The 23,298-nt window shown below is 44.1% G+C and overlaps 1 protein-coding gene across 1 annotated transcript in view; it reads left to right on the forward strand.

The window, feature by feature from the left end:
- The first annotated feature begins 2,712 nt into the window (after positions 1 to 2,712).
- The window catches only part of CES5A (carboxylesterase 5A), a 97,990-nt gene continuing 77,404 nt past the window's right edge, over positions 2,713 to 23,298 (forward strand). Inside the window, exons 1-2 of the mRNA XM_036068934.2 lie at positions 2,713 to 2,724; positions 5,386 to 5,522. Of these exons, the coding sequence (XP_035924827.1) occupies positions 5,501 to 5,522 (22 nt within the window). The 5' untranslated portion in view covers positions 2,713 to 2,724; positions 5,386 to 5,500. The remainder of the gene's footprint in view (positions 2,725 to 5,385; positions 5,523 to 23,298) is intronic.

Consider the following 23,298-nt stretch of genomic DNA (forward strand, 5'->3'; position numbering starts at 1 on the left):
ACCTAATACATAAGTTATTTTTTTTAATGTTCTGTGTGTGACAAAATAATGAGCCGTCTTTTATTAACATCTATATCTATTAAATCACATTTTTAAATTATAGTATATATGCTATTCATATCCTCTCTATTTGTACTTGATCTACAGCTACTTGATCTGGTTGTTTCTGAAAGCCAAATAACAAAGCTTCTTATCATGATTGTGGATTATCACTTCTCCTTGTTCACCTTTAGTTTCTGCTTTATGTATTGCAGCTATGTTATTGAGTGCATAAAAGTTTATGGCTGATACGTCTTTTCTGTAGGACTTATAGTTTATCTATGTGAAATGTCTCTTACCCCAGTCCCTTTCATTGTTCTTTGCCTTGATTTTTATTTTTTTGATATTATTATTATTATCTGCCCACATTGTTTTTATTAGTATTTGCATGGCATAGCTATTTGCATTCTCTTATTTTTAACCTCCATTTATCATTTTGCTTTTGTGTAGGTTAGAAGCAGCATATACTGGGCTTTTATTTTTTAAGCCTAATTTAAGAGTTTCTTTTATCCAATAAGGATTTAAACCACTCATGCTTATTGATATTACTGATATAATTGAACTTACTCCTGTCATTTTTTTAAAATTATAAATTCTTGCTCTTTTCTCCTTTATCTCTCCTGTTTTTTGGGGGGGAGATTTATTGAATGACTTTTTGTTTTATTTTCCTACTCTAATGGTTTGAAGTTATTCATTTTATTTCTGTACTTCCAATCAATTGTAATAGATCAGTGCATTTTTAAGAGACATACTGATGTCTGGAAATCAATCGCTACCTAGATCCTACCAATGAAAAAAACTTTTACTATTTTTCACCGCTTGATTTCTCTTACTACTCTTTTCTTTTCTCCTTCCCAACACTTAACCATGTTGATATGATTTGGGATTTTAGTTAAAAAAAATTAATGATTTTGTTTAAATATAATCACATATTTCAATTAGTAAAATCTTAATATCTTTAGTTTTTTTTGTTTTTTGGGTTTTTTTTTTTTTTTTTGCTTAACATTACTTCTCATAGCCCATGTGTTTCTCTTTGATTCCTTTTTTCATTTTATATGGTTCCATCCTGTCTAAGAATTCTTTCCGACATGTTTGACAATATCTTTATTTTCCCCTTTTACTTCAAAGATAGTTTTACTGGGCATCAAACAGATTCTAGGTTAAAAATAAATTACTTCATGGGCGCCTGGGTGGCTCAGTCGGTTAAGCGGCTGCCTTCAGCTCAGGTCATGATGTCAGGGTCCTGGGATTGAGGACTCCTTGCTCAGCGGGGAGCCTGCTTCTCCCTCTGCCACTTCCCCTGCTTGTTCTCTCTCTCCCTCTCTCTCTGACAAATAAATAAATAAAATCTTTTAAAAAAGTAAGTTACTTCAGGTATCTGAGATTATTGTTCTGTTGCCTGTTGGTCCCAGTATGAATTTTGATGATATTTGAGTCTTATTTCTTTGCAAGGAATCAGTTCTTTCTGTATGGAGGAATTTTCTCTTTGTAAAATTTTCCACATGATACCTAAATGTAGATCTTTTTAAATTTAACTTGCTCAGCATTTGATGGACATTTTAAATCTGGAGACTTTCATGTTTTTTTCAGGAGTTTTTTCCCCCATGTCTTACTTGAGCGTTTCTTTTCCATTCTCACTATTCCCTTTTTCTAGACTCCTATTAGGTGGATTTTGTCACTGTTTGATTCATTCTCCATTTCCCTTAACTTTTTCCCTCTCTTTCATCTCTGTTGCTTTCTGTGCTTTGCTCTTGTGGAAGTCCTTGGTTCAATCTCCTACTTTACTAATTTGCTCTTTAGTTGTATCTCTTCTGATACTCAACCCACATATTGAGGCTTTTATTTCACTGTGCAAATTTGTCATTTCCAAGACCTCTAGTTGATTATCTTGTATGTATACAATACCCCCCCCCCATGAAAATACTACTTAGACTTTTCTAAAGGCATTTTTATTTGTTCTGTTGATTCTTCCCATGGGCTTTAGTTCTTCAGGTTGTTAAATTTAGTTCTTCATGTTAAATTTAGCTTCTCAGATAGTTAGATTTGGTACTTTTCTTTCATGGTGTTGATTTTTTTCAGGACCAATCACCCTATCAAATCATCCTTGGGCCCTCCAGCTGACTTCAGTGCCCAGAGCAGCTTCCTCCAATTCGTTTGCAACATTTCTTTCCTTTGTGCAACTGGGATGTGGTTTTCTTCTTCAGTCTTCCCTCTCTGTCTTACTCTTTTTAGGGATTTTTGATAATTTTTGGTACACTAGGGGCACCTCTTCTTTTGGTCCAACACTGTTATGGATTTTTATTATTTTTTCTTGTTATATTATTATATATTATTTATTTATATTTTATTTGTATTGTTGTCTTCTGCTATTATTATTATTATTTCTGTACTGTTTTTTGTAGGAGCCTAGGGTCAGAAGGAGAATGTAGAGATTCTGCATAGTTTACAATTGTTATCTGACCTCCTGAGCTCTTTATTTTATTTTATTTATTTATTTATTTATTTATTTATTTAAGTAGGCTCCACACCCAGCATGGAGCCCAATGTGGAGCTTGACCCTGAGATCGAGACCTGAGCTGAGATCAAGAATTGGACGCGTAATGGACTGAGCCACCCAGGCACCCCTTTCCTGGGCTTTTTGTGTGTTGAAGCCTAATGTTTTAAATCAAGACTCCAAAGGTGAAGGTGAGTTGTGTGACCAAATTTAACCAGGGCTGGGTCCGCCCTCTGGGTGTAGCTGACAGCTGCACTGACAAGGTCAGGGTCCACGGTGGCGTCCTTCCACCAGGAATTTCCTCTGTGTTTGTGTCCATTGTTAGGGTGTTTTCCTGCCTCGCCTCTGGCGGGAAAACCTGGGAAGTCGGACAGGGTTTCCATTTGCTGGCCAGCCGTGAATTATGAGTGTGGGGGAAGGATTGGACTTGAAGACATTAGCCTTCCTTGTATCTGGAGCAAGGGAATAAATACGGTTTACTTAGGGGAATCTGTGCTGTACCACCCAGATTCCCCTTCTGGAATAAAGAACCTATTTCCCTCATCGCTGGTCACGTCTCTGGAAGACAGAGGTCAGCTGTCAGCCCTTTAGGGAATGCCTCAGATAAAGAGAGTGACTTTGCCTCAGGTCACATCTTTCCATGGGAAACTAACAGCCCTGTTGCCCAGCCTTCTAGCCCCAACTCAGGCGGTTCTGAAGGATCATCTCATTTTCAGAACTCCCCACACTTCTGCTGGCACTGCTTCACAGCTTGGTGTCCCCGTGTGCCCAGTCTGCCTCCTTCCCTTCATCCTATGCGTGTTGATCTCAACAGCACTCTAATAAACCTCTTGCATGCTAAGCTTCACGTCAGAGTCTGCTTCCTGGGGATTCCAACCCAGGACCAAGAATTTACTGGGAATTACTACATCTATCAGAGAAAGCGGATGTTTGGCTACGGAAACCCTTCAACCTGTGCTGGGCTTAGGTAGATGAGTTGTGTCAGGAAAAACACAGGCAATCAGAAAGCAAAGGAAGCACCTGCCTCCGAAGCTGCCTGATTTACCCCCCAGACCTGTTCCTTCTATAACTTGCCCCAATGCAGAAAATAGTGACTCCATCTTTCCAGTTGCTCAAGATGAAAACCTTGGGTTCTTTTCTGACCTTGATCTCTACAACCACACGCACAACCCATCAGGGAGTTCTCTCAGCTTTCACACCACATCTGATCCCAAATCTGACTCTTCCTTCCCGCCTGGGACGCCAAGCCTCCACTACTTTGGGTTACTGCAGTGGCCTCCCAACGTGACCCTCAACTTCTGTCCTTTGCCTCTGCAGTTAGTTCTCAACACAACAGCCAAAGGGATCTTTGTTTTTGTTTTTTTTTTTTTTTTTGAGAGAGAGAAAGCAGGAGCAGGGGATAGGCAGAGGGAGAGGCAGACTCCCCACTAGCAAGGAGCCTGATGCAGGACTCTATCCCAGGACCCTGAGATCATGACCTGAGCCAAAGGCAGACACTTAACCGACAGAGCCACCCAGGTGCCTCCACACCCCCCACCAAAGGGATCTTTTAAACCAAAGTCCAATCATGTGTTTCCTTGACTCAAAGCCTTCAGGTGCTTTCTGTTTCATTTGAAGCAAAACTCTAAGTCCTTCCATCGTGCATGTCAGGGTTCAGCAGAGAAAAAGAATCAATAGGATCCAGATAGATCCAGCTATGGATATAAAGAGGAGATTTATTATAGGAATTGGCTCCTGTGGCTATGGAAGCCAAGAAGTCCACAGTCTGCCATGTGCAAGCTGGAGACCCAGGAAAGCCCATCGTATGATTTAGTCTAAGGCTGAAGGCCTGAGGACAGGGGACCACTGGCGTTAAGTCCCAAAGGCCTGAGACCTAGGAGCTCCCATGTTCCAGGAGCTTTACTGCCTGAGAGCAGGAGAAGATTGCCATCCAGCTCAAGAAGGGAGAGAAGAAATTCACCCTTATTTCATCATAGTGTTCTGTTTGGGCCCTCCATGGATTGGATGATGCCCACCCACACTGGTAATGGCAGGTCTTTTTTACTTAGTCTACTGAATCAAATGCTAATCTCTTCCAGAAACACCTTCCCAGACACACTCAGAAATAGTGTTTTGCCAGCTATCTGGGTATTCCTTAGCCCGGTCAAACTGACAGACAAAATTCATCTTCACAGCCCTCAAGACCTTTTATGATCTGGCCCTACCGCCACACTGTCTTGCCACCCTTTTCAGCCACATTTCCCCTGCTCCCTCTGCTCCATGCCAAGCCTGTCCCTGACTCAGGGTCTTTGTGCATGCAGTTTCCTCTGCTGGAAAGGCCCAGATATTTTTTTCACGGCTTCCTGCTTACTTCTTCCACCTCCCTGATTGTCTTAGCCTGTTCAGGCAGCTCTAGCAGAATACCCCAGACTGGGTAGCTTATAAGCAACAGAAATTTATTTGTCACAGTTGTGGAGGCTGGAAGTCTGAGATCATCAGGGTGCCAGCCTGGTCAGGTGAGGGCCCTCTTTCAGGTCGTAGACTTGTTGACATCCTTACATGGCAGAAGGGCAAGGGAGCTCTGCGGGGCCTCCAAGTACTTCCCAAAGGCCACACCTCCTAATGCCATCATTTTGAGGTTTAGGATTTCAACATACGACTTTGGTGGTTGGGGGTGGCGGGGGGCACACAAATAATCATACCATAGCACTGATCAAATGTCATCTTCTCTGGGAGACCTTCCTTGACCACCAGTATACAACTCCAACTTAGCCTAACTATCCCCCCCGTCCTGCTTGTTTTTCTCATAGCATTTACTGCCATATGATTAATTCACTTGTTACTTATTTATCATCTATCCCTTCCCTCAATAGAATGGAAGCTTCATGAGAGGTGTTTGTTCACTTCTTCATCCCCGACGCCTACGACAGTGCTTGGCACAGAGTGCTTGTCGAATAAATGAAATCTTAATTACCTGGCTGTTCGGCAATGTCTCAAGTGGGAAAACTGCGTAAGCACAAATCATACTCCTTGTTCTGCTGCTTACTTGCCTCATGACCTTCCATAAGCCCCGTTTCCTCTCTGAAAGCTGAGGGGGCGGGATAAGAGGGTCATCCAGAGTCCCTTCCCAGTCTGATCTTTTCTAAAGCTGTGATGTGTTTAAAGAAAACAACCAGCTGTGGCAAAGAGGAGGTCAGGCTCCTCTTATGTGGTTTTTCTCACTTGGACATGGGGAGAGGGGGCATTGAGAAAGTTGGGGTCCTGGCAATGGTATGTGCCGTGTAGTTGGAGATAGTTGTTTGATGTTTTATTTTTCCCTGATTTACATTTTCTCCTTCCTACCTCCCCCTCCCTCCCCATGGAGATATTACTGCAGCCATGTTTCTGTTGCTTGAGTGAATTCAACGTGAAGCCTGGCTCCAGCTTCTCCAGGATCCCTTTCTGTGTCATCCCATCTGAGGGAGTAGCTTCAGGGTGCTTGACTCCTGTTTTTTCTATTTAACCTTCCTGCCCTCCCCCCCTCCCCCCCTCCCCCCACATGTGTTCTGTGACTTGTTTTGGCCTCGTGTTGGACAGAGTATATGTCCTTGCCTTTTGCTCTGGTCAATGGGATGTGAGCAGATGTGGTACCATCAGGGGATTGAAATAAGCCTGGGCTATGGACTTGTCTTTCTGAGCTTCTTCCATCAACATGAGAGAAACATGCCCTGGCCAGTCCACTGGTCCAGAAAGTATTGAGGGAGACCTAGAGCAGACCTGAACCAAACTCAAGGCTGAGACCAAAGTCAGCTGAGCTGAGATCAACCGAGGGAGGGCAGCAGAGTGGCCCCAGCCACCCCACACATGCATAAATGAGCATAAATTATTGTTGTAAATCACTGAATAGTGGGGTGCTTTGTTACATGGCATTATTGTGGCAATAGCTGACTGATACCAGTCTTAACAAAACCCAGCCCAGGGTACTCACTCTTCCAGAAAACATTCCCTCAACCCAGACTTGGCCAACAGTAAGAATTTCACGTCTGTTTCAAGTCAGTGGGGTCACTGGTTTGTGGGGACTGAGAGAGGAACTGTAGCAGAAAGAAGGGAATGGGGGCAGCCAATATTGCTTGGTTGTACCATTTGATGACTCTGCAAACAGGAAGAGCAAGGATGGAAAGGGTTTATAGGAAAAGCCGGTGTGATGAGTCTGGAACTGGCTTTGTACCTTGGGGCTTCTTTCCCATTCCTTCCTCAAGTGCCTCCAGGTCACAGGGCTAGTAACCCTGCCTATGGTCTGAGGTAGTGTGACCTAGCTCTCCTCGGTATCTCAAACTGGGGCAGCAGGGCACTGCTCTTCTGGCAGCGGAGATTATGCCTTCCAGATGGACACTGTGGACATTTAGAATCCAGTCTTGTCAAAATATCCTGATTTGCATATTAGGAAAGTCAATGGAGAAGCTACTTTTTTTTTCTTCTTACCCAATGAAAGGATGAGTTTTAAAGAGACTTTACAGCAACTACGTTTCTAGTGCTTAAGTGAATTCCAAATGCTACTGTAAATTTCATTTATTATTTATACGGCTTCAGCTCCCTTGAGAAGCTGAGTGCCTTACAGGAAGGAAGAAGAGATCAAATCCATGTGGAGTGGGGAGGTACTCAGGGGATCGGACTGTAGGGGCACAGGGACAGGGTCTGTGGTGTTGATGGAGGTGTCTCTAGGGAGGCGGATCAGGAGCCCGGTTGAATGGCAGTGGGATCAAGATGGACAGAGCTGGGAGAATTTCTAAGATCATCTGGGCCTAGGATGTTTTGCTAACTTTTCTGGTCCTGAGAATCATGAGTCACTTGTTAAAAATACAGATGTCCAAATCCCTCCCCTAGAGATTCTATTTTAGCAGCTTAGTATATCCATACTTTTAAGAAGGACCCCAGGTGATTTTGACAACTAAGCATGAATAGTGATCTATCAAGATGCCCTCTTTCATAAATGAATAAGTTGAGGCTCAAGGAAGGGTCTTGCCCCAGATCCCAAAGGCCCAGTGAGTGCTAGAGTTAATCTAGGACAAGATCTCTGAGACCCGAATAGTGTGGTTTAGGATGGCCCATTTGCAGCCATTCTGGGACTAGCAGTTTTGCTAGTCTTTTGATTCTCTGCCTTTTGCTGCTCATTTTCTCGCCTTAAGAGCAGCTCAAGGCAGGGCTTGTGGAGTCAGAATGTTCAAATCCTACCTTTCCTTCTGACCACAGTGCAGCCTTGGGCACATTGTATAACTTCTCTGAGCCATTGGTAGGGTCATTAAATGAGATAATGTACCTATACATCACAGGCTCAATAAATAATCATTTACCTACAAAGTGCCAGACCCTATTCCAAGCGCCGTTATAACCAGCATTAACTCATTTAATAGTATTTTTTTTTTATTAATCCTGTTTTAAAAGTAAGGAAAGTGAAGAACACAGGATTAGAATGCCTTGTTCAAAAAGCAGCACCTGCAACCTTTTCTCCCCTGAGGGCAAGGCTCTGGTCGCCTTACGGCCCCTGGTGTAAGTAGACAGAAGCGCTTGTTGAACTCAGCTGAGATTTAAAAGGCAGGACAAGAAATGCACTTTGAGCATGCTTGAGGGTGGGGCCTGGGGCAGGTGGAGAGAGGGGTCACGAGGCCTTAGGGGAGAAAGGCCTCTACTCCCAGAAGGTGGGGCAGGGGCTCCAGAACCAATTCCTGGGAGATAAAGACTGATTTCAGGCCAAATAATTAGCATTGAAATGCGCAGGAGCCAGGAAGTTTCCTTGCATTGTCGCTGCAATAGAGAAAAATCCAGACTGAACTGGCTGCTTCCATTAGAAGTGATGTAACAAGCCGGCTTTGGCCTAGTTTTCTTAAAGCAGGCGGCCCCCTGGCTCTCCCACACCCTTCTTTCTGAATCTGCAAGTAACAGCTACCGCCATCTAGTGGTGTGTTCGGCACTGCACTGGCACCGAGAGAGAAAGGTTGGTTCTGGACCACAAGGATTTAAGAGCCCCTTATCTTGGTAGGGAGCTCTATTCTGCTCAAACCAAGTCCGTAGTTTTTACTTCATTAGGTCTTCTCAACAATCCAGGGAAGTAGGCAGGGATCATTAACTCCATTTTATGCACAAGGCCACTAGTCCCTACAGAGGAGGGTCTTTCTGAAGAGCTGCATTGTCAGCTGTTAATAGAACTAGGACCAGGACCCAGGGCTTCACGAGTCCAATATCTTGGCCCAGAAGTGACACACAGAGGCTGTCAGGTTCCTTGAAATCTCTGGACAGGGAACAGAAGATGATTCATCCTGGAGGTCCGGGTGCTTCTCTACATGGGGCAGCGGGGAGTGGGGAATGTGGGGGTCCTCTTCATCTCAATGACTTGTGAGAATTTTCTCTGGAATGAGCATCCTCAGGGGGATGTCTGGGCTGACAATGTTCATATGGGAGGTTTTGAAAAAAAAAGATGAATACTACCCCTCCAGCTCTAGACCTTCTTGCAGGACACCTAGATCTTATCTAGTTCAGGTCCCTTGTCTCAAAGATGGGGAAACCAAGGCACAGAGAGGGGGAGTGACTAGGCTGACATCACACAGCAGCAGAACCACGGTTAAGGACTTCCTCTCCAGCGGCTCTTTCGGTTTTACATTCTCTAATGTAATAGCTGGTACCTGGAAACTGCACCATTCCAGGCGGATATAACCGTTTCAGCCCAGAGTAAAATCAGATTCCAGTGTCTTGCATGTCCTACCACAAAGGGTACAAAGGAAGAGAGGAGCCCCTGGACATTTACATTTGTTTTAGCATCTGCAACATCAGTAGTTCTCAGACTTCTCACATGAAATCGTAGGCAGGACTTGAGTATGTGGAGGGGATAAACGTGGAGAGAGTTGTGGGAGCCCGCCATCACCCTGCCCTGGGCATCTCTGCAATGCCTGAGGGTGCAGGAGAACACAGATGGAGAGCTGAGGCATGTGTGAGGAGCACTGGCTGTGGAGTCCCAACACCTGGGCTCTGGTCCTTGCTCTGGCCCAGGCTGTGTGCTCTCGGGAATCCCTTTCTCACTGCTCCTCTCCCTGTTCCCTCATTCATAAAATAGTCCCATCTTCCTACCTCTCAGAGTTGCTGAGACGATCGAATGGAGGGAACAGGGGGAATGGGTATGAAAATGTTTCATAGAAAGTCAAGTGTGATATTCATCAAGGGTTTCTTTGTACTAAATTGAAGTAAAATAGAAATGCACAGGTCTTGGGGCACCTGGGTGACTCAGTCGGTTAAGTGTCTGACTCTTGGTTTCAGCTCAGGTCCTGATCTCAGGGTGGTGAGATCGAGCCCCATGTTGGGCTCCGTGCTCAACAGGGTGTCTGCTTGAGATTCTTTCCCTCTCCTCCTCCCTTTCTTTCTGGTCCTCCCCATCTCCACTCATGCGTTCTCTCTTTTTCTAAAATAAAAAATAAAATAAAATCTTTTTTAAAAAAAGAAATGTACAACTCTTAAAGTGTTCGGTTCTGTGAGCTTGGACAATTGTAATCAGCTGTAAAAACATTACCCAAAACAAGATAGAAAATATTTATATCACCCCAGAAAGTTTCCTTGGGCCCGTTGCCAGACAGCCTTTCCCTCAGGCAACCACTGTTATGATTTCTATCATCCTAGCTTAGTCGTGCCTGTTCTAGAACTTGGTATGGATGAAATCGCACAGTATGTACTCTTTTGTGCCTGGCTGCTTTTGCCCACGATAATGTTTTTGAGTTTTACCCAAGTTGTTCTTTCCTTCACTGCTAAATATTATTCTATTGTATGGACATACCACTGTTTTATCTCTTTTCCTGTTGAAGACGTTTGAGTTGTTTCTGGTTTGGGAGATGATGATTACACCTGCAATGAAGCAGTATTGTACATATTTTAAGTGCACATATGTATACATTTCTGTTGAAATGGGAGTGGAATGTTGGAGCATATGATAAATGTTTAACTTTATTAGAAATTGTCACGCAGATATCTAAACCTGTGATGCCCCTTCACATACCCAACAGCAGTGCTTCAGAGTTCCAGTTAGTTCATAGACTCCGCCTTTGGTGTTGTCAGACTTTTTGATTATAGCCATTCTGGTGGGCAAACATGCCTCATTCCCAACCTAAGGGGAAAGCATGTAGTCCTTCGCTATCAAGTATAAGATCAGCTGTAGGTTTTTTATAGATACCCTTTCTTACGTTGAAGAAGATTCCTTCTATTTCAGTTTCACTAAGAGTTTTCATCATGAATTGGTGTTGAATTTTGTCAAATGCTTTTTCTGCATGAATTAATATAATCATGTGGGGTTTTTTTCCTTTTAAAGTTTGAATATGGTGATTACATTGATGGATTTTCTAATATTTAGCCAGCCTTGTATTTCTGCCTTAACTTGTTTGTGTTTTATTCTTTTATATATATGTATATATATATTACTGGATTTGGTGGCTATTATTTTGTCAAGAAATTGTGCTTCTATGTTTGTGAAAGATATTAGTTGTTTTCTTTCTGTTACTCTCTTTTAAGTTCTTGGTCTCAGGGTATTGCTGAATTCATAAAATGAATGGGGATATGTTCCCGTCACTTCATTTTTTCCGGAAGGGATTGTGTAGAGTTAGTGTTATTTCTTTATTTTGTGGAATTTGTCAGTGAGACCACTGGGCCAGGAAATTTCTTTCTTGAAAGATTTTAAACTACAGATTCATTTTTAAAGTTATTTATAGGACTATTTAGGTTGTCTTTTTCATCTTGAGTGATTTTTGGTTGTTTGTGCTTTTCTAGGAATTGTTCGGTTTCATCTAAGTTGTGGAATTTACATGTATTGATGTGTTTGTAGTATTTCCTTATTATTTTTGACTACAGGATTTGTAGTGGGGCGCCTGGGTGGCTCAGTTGGTTAAGCAGCTGCCTTCGGCTCAGGTCATGATCCTAGGGTCCTGGGATCGAGCCCCACATCGGGCTCCCTGCTCAGCGGGGAGCCTCCTTCTCCCTCTCACACTCCCTCTGCCTGCCGCTCCCCCTGCTTGTGTTCCCTCTCTCTCTGTCTCTCTGTCAAATAAATAAATAAAATCTTTAAAAAAAAAATTTACAGGATTTGTAGTGATATTTCCTCTTTCATTTTGGATAATAATTTGTGTCTTTTCTCTTTTTTTGTGAATCTTACTACAGACATTTCAGTTTTATTGATTATTTAAGGAAAGAACAACTTTCGACTGATTCATTTTCTCTTTTATCTTTCTGTTTTCAATTTTCTTCACTCTGCATTACCTTTGTTGTTTTCTTTCTTCTTTTTTATTTATTTTTTTTTTTTTCTTTTTTTTTTTTTTTTAAAGATTTTATTTATTTATTTGAGAGAGAGAGAATGAGAGACAGAGAGCTGAGAGGGAGGAGGATCAGAGGGAGAAGCAGACTCACTGCCGAGCAGGGAGCCCGATGCGGGACTCGATCCCGGGACTCCAGGATCATGACCTGAGCCGAAGGCAGTTGCTTAACCAACTGAGCCACCCAGGCGCCCTCTTTCTTCTTTTTTAAAAAAATATTTTACTTATTTATTTTGAGAGAGAGAGAAAAAAAACGGTGGGTGGTGGGGAGGGCAGAGGGAGAGGGAGAAGTAGGCTCCCCACTGCTGACAGAGAGCCCAGTGTGGGGCTCGATCCTAGGAGCCGGGATCATGACCTGAGCCAAAGACAGATGCCCAACTGACTGAGCCACCCAGGTGCCCCTTGTTTTCTTTCTTCTGATGGCTTTGGTTTTATTTTTTTCTTCTTTTACTAGTTTCTTGTGGAAGTTTAAACTACTGATTTGAGACCTTTCTTCTTTACTAATGTAAGCACTTAATACAGTTCTTCCTTGGCTTACAATGAGGTTATGTCCCGATAAACCCATTTCAAGTTGAAAATATCATAAGTCGAAATGCACTTAATACATCTAACTTACCAAACATTATAGCTTAGCCTAGCCTACCTTAAATGTGCATAGAACATTCACATTAGCCTATAGTTGGGTAAAATTATCTCACACAAAGCCTATTTTATAATAAAGTGTTGAATATTTCATGTAATTATTAAATACTGTACTAAAAATGAAAAACAGAATTGTTGTATGGGTACAGAATGGTTCTAAGTGTATCGGTTGCTTACCCTCATGATCATGTGGCTGACTATGAGCTGTGGCTCACAGGGAGTATTGCTAGCCTGGGAAAAGATAAAAAATCAGAATGTGAAGTACAGTTTCTATTGAATTCATATCACTTTCCCACTATCATAAAGTCAAAAAATCATAAGTCAAACCATTATAAGTTGGGGACTGTCTGTATTATAAATTTCCCTCTGAGCACTGCTTTAGATGCATCCCGCACATTTTGATATGTTGTACTTTCATTTTCATTCAGTTCAAATATTTTCTAATTTACTTTGAGACTTCTTTTTGGACCCATGAATTATTTAGAAGCATGCTGTTTAATATGCCAATGTTTGAGATTTTCCTCTTCTCTTTCTCTCATTGATTTCTAGCTTAATTCCATTATTGTTTGAGGATATATTTTGTATGATTTCAATTATTTTAAATTTGTTAAAGTTTATTTTTGATTCAGGATATGGTCTCTCTTGATAAATGCTTAATGTGCACTTGAAAAGGATGTATATGCTGCCTCTGTTTGGTAAAGACAAGAAATTGGTAATGTCAGTAAGATCTAATTTGTTGGTGGTGGTGTTCAGTTCATCTGTATTTCCTTCTCATTCCCTGAGCCAGAACTCAGGAGCCTCTCCTAGAGGTCTCTGTTCATGCTGATGCCCACTTCATGGTTTCAGGCTGTGTTGCTTTCAGATCCAGGGATACCAGAGAAGGGAAAGGTATTAGTGGTACTTTGAATTCTGGTCTTATTCCCCTGTCCACCTGTTAATACTTATTTTACAGAGTCCTCAGAATGCTCCATGCATTCTGTCTAGGTTTTAAAACTGACTTTTGGGGGGGTTGTGAACTACCCTCTTGCACTCTCAGTTCATCAGGTGAGAATGGGGGGCCTCATCCTCAGTTCCAAGGGCTCTATTCTGGCCAGTTAATGTTTTCTATCCTAAGGCTACAATGACTGGTTGAGGAATGGGTATGTAACTCAAATTAGGCAACAAGAGTTATTTCTGAGATTTTGTTGAAACCAGTGGGAACCAGAATCTCTTTCCACTGGAGTTAACTGCTAGGAGATAATCTTGTCAAGCTTGGGAAGAGTTTGCTTGAAAGTGAAAGAGCACATAGAGAGGGAGAGAGACCAATGCCCAATGAGCTTGTTCAAGCTCCTAGATCTCACCATTCCTGAAGCTAGTAGGCATCTCCACATTCTGGACTTTTCAGGTATATGAGCCAAAAAAAGAAAAAAGTTACCTTCTCTGCATTAATCAATATCAGTTAGTGTTTCTGTCACTTAATACCAGAAGAATTTCAATGCGTATCTTGTTTCCTTTCAAACCGCTTAAGTTCCTTAGTCAAGATTCTAGGGACTCATTGTCCCTTTCAGCCCTAGGGTAGCATTCCCTTCCTTGAGCAAGCAAATAGCTGATTTCATAGTTGTCCAAACACAAATGGTTGTCCTTAGAGAATCTCAGCATGAAAACTGGCCAGAGAAGCTGGGTCTCAGCATGGAGCCAGAGAGTGTGTGTGCAAGTCTGCATCTGCTGGCAAGATTAATGTGCAAGGCAGGCTGTGGGCCAGGGTTTATTTTTAATAATCAGAAGCCCATCTTTCTTTTGCAGTGTGCTGCGGCTTCCTGTGACGAAAGGGAAAAGATCGTTCACCCCTCCTTTCTTTCACCCCCATGGAACCTAAATTTCTGAGCTTTTGGAGATGACATAGCTTATTCACCCCTGAGACTCAATATTCAAGAGGAAAAAAAAAATGTGTGAGGGTGGAAAAAAGACAGACTTTTTAAAGACGGGAAAGGAAAGGAATATTATCTGTTTCTCTGTAGTGGCTTGCTGCGTCTGCTAAGCTTCATCAGGCTCCCAAGCAATGGGGTAGGTAATATTTTTGGCATGTCAGTGAGCCAGGCTTGGTTGTCAGGATCATGCAGCCTTAGAACCATGGAGACCATGAGCTTGTAGCCCAAGATTTTACTGGTGGAGAGAAAGAGAACCAATGAGGGTAAAGGAGGTGCTCCAAATCACATGGAAAATTAATAGCATGGTAGGCATCTTAGTCCACACAATACAGACCTCATTTACAACTTTCCCACATTTCCAGAAGTACCCCTTGTGAGGGGGTTCCCAAGGTGTGGATACGCTGGCCTGCCTTGGTTCCCCTCCACCCGTCTGATCCATCCAGTGGTCCCCACGGGGGTCTGTTTGGCGTAGCTGAGTTTTACCAGGCAGGGCCTGAGGCGCGGCAAGTGCAACCAGAAGCACGTGACTTGCTACGGGCAGTGGAAGGGGAGTAGAAGTGACATGTGTCTCTTCAGGATGGAGGCCTTCAAATAAGCCTGACTTACTGCTGGGTCATTCAGCAGGGGTTATTGAGCACCTATTCTGGGCCATGCTCTGTGCTGGGAAGGCGCCGGGAGCACTGTCTGTCTCTACTCTCCAGGGGCTTGCAGCCCAGTGAGGGGGGCAGGTATGGAAGCCGTTGTCACACAGGGTGATCAGGCTGGGCTAATGCTGTGTCCTAGGCAAGATGGATCAGCAAAGGGAGTGGTCATTTCTTCCGGGGCGGAGTGGGGGGCAGGGAGAGGTTAAAGAAGGCTTTACCAGAAAACACAGACTGTAAGCTGGACCTCGAAGAATGCATAAAATTCTTGAGGTAGGTAATACACATAAGGGAATTCTGGCGAGGGACCTAGCCTTTTCACTTTCATCTCTCGTGGCATATATCTTACTTGGCCCTTCTTGATACTGCAAGTTTGTATGCCTGTCTCCTGCAGTCCACATGCTGCTGGACTTAACATCTTTGGGCCTCAGTTTCCTCAGCTGTAAAGATAATAACAGTGCTCCCTTATTAGAGTTGTTTTGAGGATTCAATTGTTTAATATCTATGAATATGTATGAAGCATGTGGGGGAGTGTCCTGTACATAGGAAGCACTCAGTAAAAGTTAAAGTACCATACTTTATATATAATACATGCTTAAAAAATATTTTCTTCATTAAAGTGTTCCTTAACTTCAGTAACACCTCATCTAAAATAAAAACCTTATTCTGGCTGCTGGGAGCCTCTCGTAGTCTCATGCCTGTCCTCAAAGGGCGTGCCTCCCTTGAATTCTCTGATCCGAATTGGTGTCTCTCAGTGATCAGCCAGGACTGAAGGAATACCTACTACTAAAAGTCAAAGAGAGGGAGACACGAAGGAAAAACTCTCAGGCCTGGCTCTAAGACTTAGGGATCAGCTGGAGAAACACAACGTATAGGTGGACCCAGCCATAAAGAGACACTGCAGAACAACCTGGCTTTCTGGCTTGTAGGTGGTTCTGCAGCATTGCATCATCACCAGGAAGGTGGGCGTTGGGAGTTATCTGACTGGGCAGAGATATCCCAGTGGATTCTCAAATGGATTCTCCAGCAAGCACTCCACACAGACACACTAAGAAAGGGGAGACATTGGCCAGCAGAGCTGCAAAGATGGCACTGTGAAGCATAAACACCAGTCTCTCTTTTCTTGTTCTCTTCCGCTGATTCTTTGAGGCATGGGAAGTAGAGTTCCAAATATCATGGGAAGTCAGGAATGCTGCTGAGGATGGTCCAGAAACAACAGCACAGCTCTTGGGGTCCTGGGTAGACTGGAGATGGCAGAGGCCCTGGAGAGGTATGAGAACCGAGGTGCCACATCAGAGAATGCTGAACTGAAGTCGGGAGGAGCGACCTGAGAACATGGGCCCTCTTCTTCGGTGACCGTGAGGGACCCATCTATAGATTGGAACTTTGGCAGCAAAGGCAATTTCAGCCTTTGTGTGTCATTTCCCTGACTTGGTGTTTTTATATGTTGCTTCCTGTTTATTAAATTCTATTCCTGATAACTTTTGATGAGAGTGTTGGCAGGCACGCTTGTCTCGTAGTTCATATGGTCCCAGGAGGACTGAGTGGAATGTGAGCAGAAGGGAGGATATGCCAAAAAAGGCATTCATCAATGAAACAGATGACCAGGAGAGTTCATGGAAAGGTGCACTGATGGAGCAGTTACACAGACATCTACCAGAGAGAAACTGAGGTTGCCTGAGTTTACAAAAGAACCAAAATGTAGAATTCAGAGCTGGGGGAGAGTGAGCTGGATGGCTCTTGACTGGGCCTTGCAGAATGGATGAAATTAGAATATATGAAGGAGAAGGGATGGTATTCCATGATGGGGAACAGAATTTGTGAAGCAAAGTTGTCCTAAATGAATCTTACTGAGACTCTGGTATGGCTCAAGCACTGTGCTTGGCACTTTCTGTGATCTCATTTCATCCTTAGGCTTGTGTTGTGAAACACATTTCTAAGTCTGGCCTATGGATCAATCTTGTGCCAATATGTAATTAACAAATGTTTATTGAACATCTACTGTGGGTGAGAGTTTTCTCCATCCCACCTGGAGACACATTTCACGTATTTATTTACTTAATCAACGATTATTTCCTTAGCGTCCATTAAATGCTTGGAATACATCAGAGGACAAAATAGTGATCCCTGTCCTCTTGAAGTTTACATTTTAGTTGGGGGAGGCAGAACAATAAACAATACATACAACAAATAAGTTCACTGAATAGCATGTTAGAAGATGACAAATGCCATAAAAATGTTGAGGATAGTAAAGGATTAAACCTATTGGGGGAGGGTTACAGTTTTAACTAGGACAGTCAGTGAGGCCATACCATGAAGGTACAGTTTGAGCAAAGAAGGGAGGAGGAGGTGAAGGAGTGAGCCATGCAGATGTCTGGGGGACCACAAACCAGGCTGGGGGAACAGCATGTGCAAAGGCCCTGAGGTGAGAACATGTCTGGTTCATTTGAGGAATGGTAAGGAGACTGGTGTGGCTGGCCAGTAGTGCATGAGGAGAACTATATGAGGAGGTCAGGCCAAGGGTGAAGAAGGTGAGGTCAGAGTGTGTTGGGCTTTGCAGGCCATTCTAAGGAATATGGCTTTAATGCTGAAACAGGAGCCTTTGCAGGGCTTTTAGCAGAAGAATGACTTAATCTGCTTTACACTGTAACAGAATCACTCTGGCCACCGTGTTGCCATGGTCCAGGTGAGAGATGGTGGGGGAAGTAATCAGATTCTGGATATGTCCGTCTGTCTGTCTATCCATCCATCCATCCATCCATCCATCCATCTCTCTATCTACCTATCAACAGCTATATTGCAATATAATATACCATATAATTCACCCACTTAAAGTATGCAATTCAAGAAAGACGCCAAGGTTTTTGAGCTGGGCAACCAGAAACATCGACTTGCCAACTAAGATGGAGGAAGAAGCAGGTTCATGGGAGGGGAAGAGCAGTTTTATTTTGGATGTGATAACTCTACACCAGTTGCCAAGGCCAGAAACCTGGGAATTACCCCTGACTCTTCCCATTGCCTCCCCACCCCAACCTCCACCCTCTGCACCTGATCCCTCAAGTCAGATCACTTCTGTCTCTGAAAATAAATCCATTTCTGGGTCCACAAAGTGCTCACTGGATATCTCACGCCCTGCCCTGCATTTCCCATTTTGCGGATGGAGTCATGTGACTGGTTCTGGCCAATGAATTGTGAGCAGAGGTGACGCAGGGCACTCCCTGGCCAAGGCAGTAAAGAACCAGTGTGCCTCCCTCAACCGTCTCTTTCCCTGACATGGTGCCTTGGAGGCCACGTGTTCCGGATGGCAGAGCTCCAAGATGAGGGCTGCCCAACTCACCCTGGACTTTTATGTGGGCAAGAAATAAACTATACGTGTGTTGAGTGTTAATTAACCACTGAGACACTGAGTCTCCAGGTCTTTTCCTAATACAGTTTTACTTCTCTACTTCTACCTGAGCATCTGTCATCATTACTGCCTTACTGGAATAGCCATCCAGTTAGTGTCTCTGCTTCTACCCTTGCATCCCCAAGTCCATTTCTCACATAGCAGCTGCAGGGATTAAAAGTCACAGCTCTTTGGGGCACCCGGGTGGCTCAGTCGGTTAAGCATCTGACTCTTGATTTCGGCTCAGGTCATGACCTCAGGGTCCTGAGATCGAGCCCCATGTTGGTCTCCACGCTGAGCGTGGAGCCTGCTTAAGATTCTCTCTCTGCCTCTCCTTCTGCCTCTCCCCCCTCCCTGCTTGTATGCGCACATTCTCTCTCTCTCTCAAATAACTAAATAAATCTTTAAAAAAAAATGTCGGAGCTCTTCTATGGCATCCCGTTATGGTTGCACTTGTCCTCCAGTCAATATGTGACTCCCATCGCAGGGCCTTTGCCTTCATTTCCTCTGCCTGGCTCATCTCACAGCTGGCTCCTCAAGCCCTCAGGTCTCACCTTAGATGTCACCTCCTCAAATGACTACCTACAGCTGCCCACCTGTCCTCCCTGTTATTCTCTGTTTATTTCAAACACTAATAACAATCCATCCTTTAATGAACTAATTAACACATCTACTCTGTCTCTCCCACTTGAGGTAAACTGCAGAACAGGGACCTCTATTCATCACTGTACTGCCTGGGTCTGATACATGTTTGACCAGTGGTAGATGCTCCATCACCATCCTGTGATTCAGCATCAGAGATCAGAGGTGCCCGGGGCAAGGTGTCTGTCCTCCAGAATCTCATGGCTGAGTAGGGAAGCAGACCACTAAGAGCTCTGAGTACAGTGTGTCACAGGATTGCAAAGGGTACAGTGTGTCACAGGATTGCAAAGAATAGGCTCCTAACCCAATCTGAGGAGAAGCTAGGACTTCCTGGAAGAAGGGATGCCTGAGGCAGGCCCTGAAGGACTGGGGGTTGCTGGTCTGACAAAGATTAAGAAAAGGGCATTTTAGGGGGTGGAGGTGGTATGCATGAGGGATCAACAGGGTGGAATATGGTGTGCTCAGTCTGGAAATGGCCATAATGTGGAATATGAGTTGGAGCAGTAGGAAATGAGGGGAGAGAGAGCAGGAACTGGTTCATAAAAGGCCTGGTGTGTCATGCTAAGGAGCTGGGACTTGACCTAGAAGCAGCAGGCAGTCACCGACTGACCCCAAGTGTCTCGTAGCCTTGGGCTAACTCATTTTGGGCATCATGGGGAAGTAGAGGACCTCTGGTTAAAGGCTTTGCATTAGCTATCCATTGGCTTCATGGGTTTCTCTTCCCCATGGCTCTCTGATCTTTTCTTTATGGGGTATCCACATTAGTGACCGTGGCTTTGCTCCATTTCCAGGGCTAAGGGAATTTACAGACAGGATAAGAACACAGCCAGTGCTCCATCCTCCTCTAAAACCCTTAAATATTGCTAAATTATCCCTTCAAAAAATTTTTTTAAAGATTTTATTTATTTATTTGAGAGAGAGAGACAGAGAAATAGTGAGAGAGAGAGCACGAGCAGGGAGGAGAGGGAGAAGGAGACTTCTGCTGAGCAAGGAGCCCAACTCAGCGCTCTATCCCAGGACCCTGGGATCATGACCTGAGCCAAAGGCAGATGCTTAACCAATTGAGCCACCCAGGCACCCCTAAAAAAATTTTTTTTAAATCACTTTTGCTCCCACCAACAGAGTACCTGTTTCACTACGTTTACCAAAGCTGAATATTCACAATCTCTTACATTTTGGGGGACTGAGTGAGTTACAATGATTTCATTGTTATTTTAATTATATTCCTTGAGTTCTACCAAAATTAAACAACTTTGCTTATGTTTATTGACCATTTTTATTTCCTCTTCTGTGTATTGCTCATTCATATACTTTGTCCATTTTTCTTTTGGGTTCTTTGTCATTTTATTGATTGATAGGAGCTCTTTACATATTATTGGTGTTGTCTGTTATTTCTTGCAAATACTTTCTCCCAGTTTTCCAATCTGGCATTGTATATTGCTCAGGAAGCCTTTTCCCATCCCATGATTTTGAAAACTTCTTAAATCTACTTGCAAAAGTTTTTATGGTCTTGGTTTATTTGATTTTTGTTTGGGTGTATATTTAGGTCTTAACTTTGGCTAGAATTCATGTTTCTGTATAGTGTGAGGAGGGAACTCTAATTTGAATAATTATCCCCACTAAGTTTATTAAGCATGACATAGGATGAGGCCGGACAGGTGGCTATTGAGAATATTGCTTGGGCAGGATCTGGGGGTCCTGTTGGTCAGCCATTAGTCCTTTGGTTGCTGGATTGTGGGGAGTTTTGGCAGGGTCCTGGGAGAGGAGCTAGGATGGCAAGGGACCCTTGGAGTGGGGTGCTGGTGCTTGGGATTAGGAAGTATTCCAATATTTTAACAACCCTTATGGCCATATGGACGTGTTCCAGCTGACTACCGGTGGTTAGGGTGAAGTGGGCAGGGATCCAACCATGATGACTTAGAAGGCACATACAGAGCTTTTCCTGTATCCTGACAATATTGGGGAGGCATTTTTAGGAATGAGGAGGGTGGGTGACAGGACCACAGTTTGTAGGACTGGGACCTGGATAAGGAAACTCTGAGGTGCTTGTCTTGGATGAAGAATTTAAGTGGGGGCCAAAAATCAGTAATTAAATAAGGGGCTTCTGGGTGGCTCAGTCGGTTACGTGTCTGACTCTTGATTTCAGCTCAGGTCATGACCTCAGGGTCTTGGGATTGAGCCCTGCATCAGAGTCCACACTCAGCGGGGAATGTGCTTGAGATTCTGTCTCTCCCTCTGCCCCTCCCCCTGCTCACTGGCTCTCTCTCTCTAAAAAATAAATAAATCTTAAAAAAAAAAAGAATAATTATTTTAATGCAGTATTTAAAATTTTTTAAAGTAATGCAAAAAATCCACTATGAATGAAATACCAAAAAATTTTTTTAAAGATTTATTTATTTATTTATTTATTTGAGAGAGAGAGAGAGAGCACACACTCACATTCCCATGCACATGCATAAGTGGGGAAGGGGAAGAAGAGAGAAAATCTCAAGCAGATTCCCCACTGAGTGCTGAGACCGACTCTGGGCTCAATCCCAGGATCCTGAGATCATGACCTGACCAAAATCAAGAGTTAGACACTTAACTGACTGAGCCAACCAGGTGCCCCATGCCAAAATTTTTTTAATGAAAACATCTAACCCTATACTTGTAGGACATGGCCTTATTTGCCTCAACCCAAACCCCACCCTCTCTGAGGCTGTCTTTGCATAAATTTTTGATATTTGCTCGTCGTGGATTTTTTTTGCATTAATTTTAATTTTAAAAACTATTGCACAGAAATATTATTTATCTTGATTGCTGGAGTAATTTTGGCGCCTCCATAAATTTTGTGTCTCACCCAGCTCACCCTCATCCCGGCCCTGGTTTTGAGGCGATAACTCAGGCTAGTTGGGGGTTGAGGCCTGTGGGGCCAGCACGGCTGGGAGAGATCAGTGGAGGTGGGGCGAATGTGAGAGATGCTGCCAGATTGTGTGAGCATGGGGCGGGAGGAGATGTGCGGGCAGGCCTGCTGCTCGCTCCCCCTTCGGAATATTCTGAGGAGGGGGCAAGAGGGGGATGCTGTCAGCAGCCCATCTGCGCTGTATGACTGCCAACCAGGCTTGTGAGCCAAGCGCCCACTTCCCTCAGCAAGGCTGCTGGAGAACCATTTTCTCAGAAAGTAAGAAGTACCTTGTGGTTGGACTTGGCCTTGCCTTGGGGTTGATCCCAGGTGGTCCCCAGGAGCTGAATGACCCGTATCTGCTTCCCTCCAGTCCCACTCTGACTCACTCTCCTCCTCAATTACAGTGTACGTGAGCCCTGGTCCCGGCTATGACTTTTCTCACGTGGTCTGTGTAGAGCCCACCAGCCATAGACCCTGAGACCTCATGGATGAGTGGACCTGCCTATATCGCTCATGTCTCAGATTGTGCCCAGACTGTGAACATGACCTACCTCTATGGTCCTGTAGGCTGTGCCTGGGAAGCAGACCTTGGAAATCCATATAGAGCCTTGAGTGCAGGGGCCTTCAAAGGTCATCCCACGATGCAAGGTCAGAGTTAAGTGGGACCTCTGAGTCTCGAGGCCATGCTTGTCAAGATGGTGCAGGTCAGGAGAATGTTGTGTCAGGCTCTGAATAAAGAAATAAGAGGGGACAAGGGAAAGCCACTGGCTCAGAAGTCAGCAGGCAGTTCTGGCTCTGCATGCTGGGCTACCCACTCAGTGTGATCTTAAACAAATCCCTCATTTCTCTGAGCCTCAGTTTCCCTGTCTGTCATATTGAGAAATTAGGCTGGAGGAGTCCTGTTGTTTCTGATACCTGAGTGTATACTAGGTGTTACGTGGGGAGCTCAAAAGGAGAAGAATTTCTTGTCCCATTCTTGAGGGTGAATTATTAAGCTGGTGTATTAACTCCTACCACAGTGATGCCATGTGACAGAACAGCTCCAGCTCAGTCTCGGGGCCTTAACACAGCAGTCACTCATTCTCTTGCTCAGTCTCGCAGGTCAGCTGCTGCTCAGCTGGGCTAGGCTGGGCCCCAGGCTCTCGGTGGCAGATTGAGTACAGGCTCATTCCATGTCTCTCATCCTCCGTGGGCCACCAGCCACTGGGTACATGCTCAGGCTCTGTGCTCTGCCTCATGGTCACCATGGCACAAGACATGAAACCAAACTGGGCAAGCAGCCTGTTGCTGCTCACTTCACATTTTCAAATGTCCATTGGCCAAAGCTGCTCACATGGCCAACCCCCAAATCATGAGGTGGGGAAGTTC

The sequence above is a fragment of the Halichoerus grypus genome, chromosome 15 (assembly GCF_964656455.1).
Source record: "Halichoerus grypus chromosome 15, mHalGry1.hap1.1, whole genome shotgun sequence".
In the NCBI taxonomy this organism is placed as follows: Eukaryota; Metazoa; Chordata; class Mammalia; order Carnivora; family Phocidae; genus Halichoerus; species Halichoerus grypus.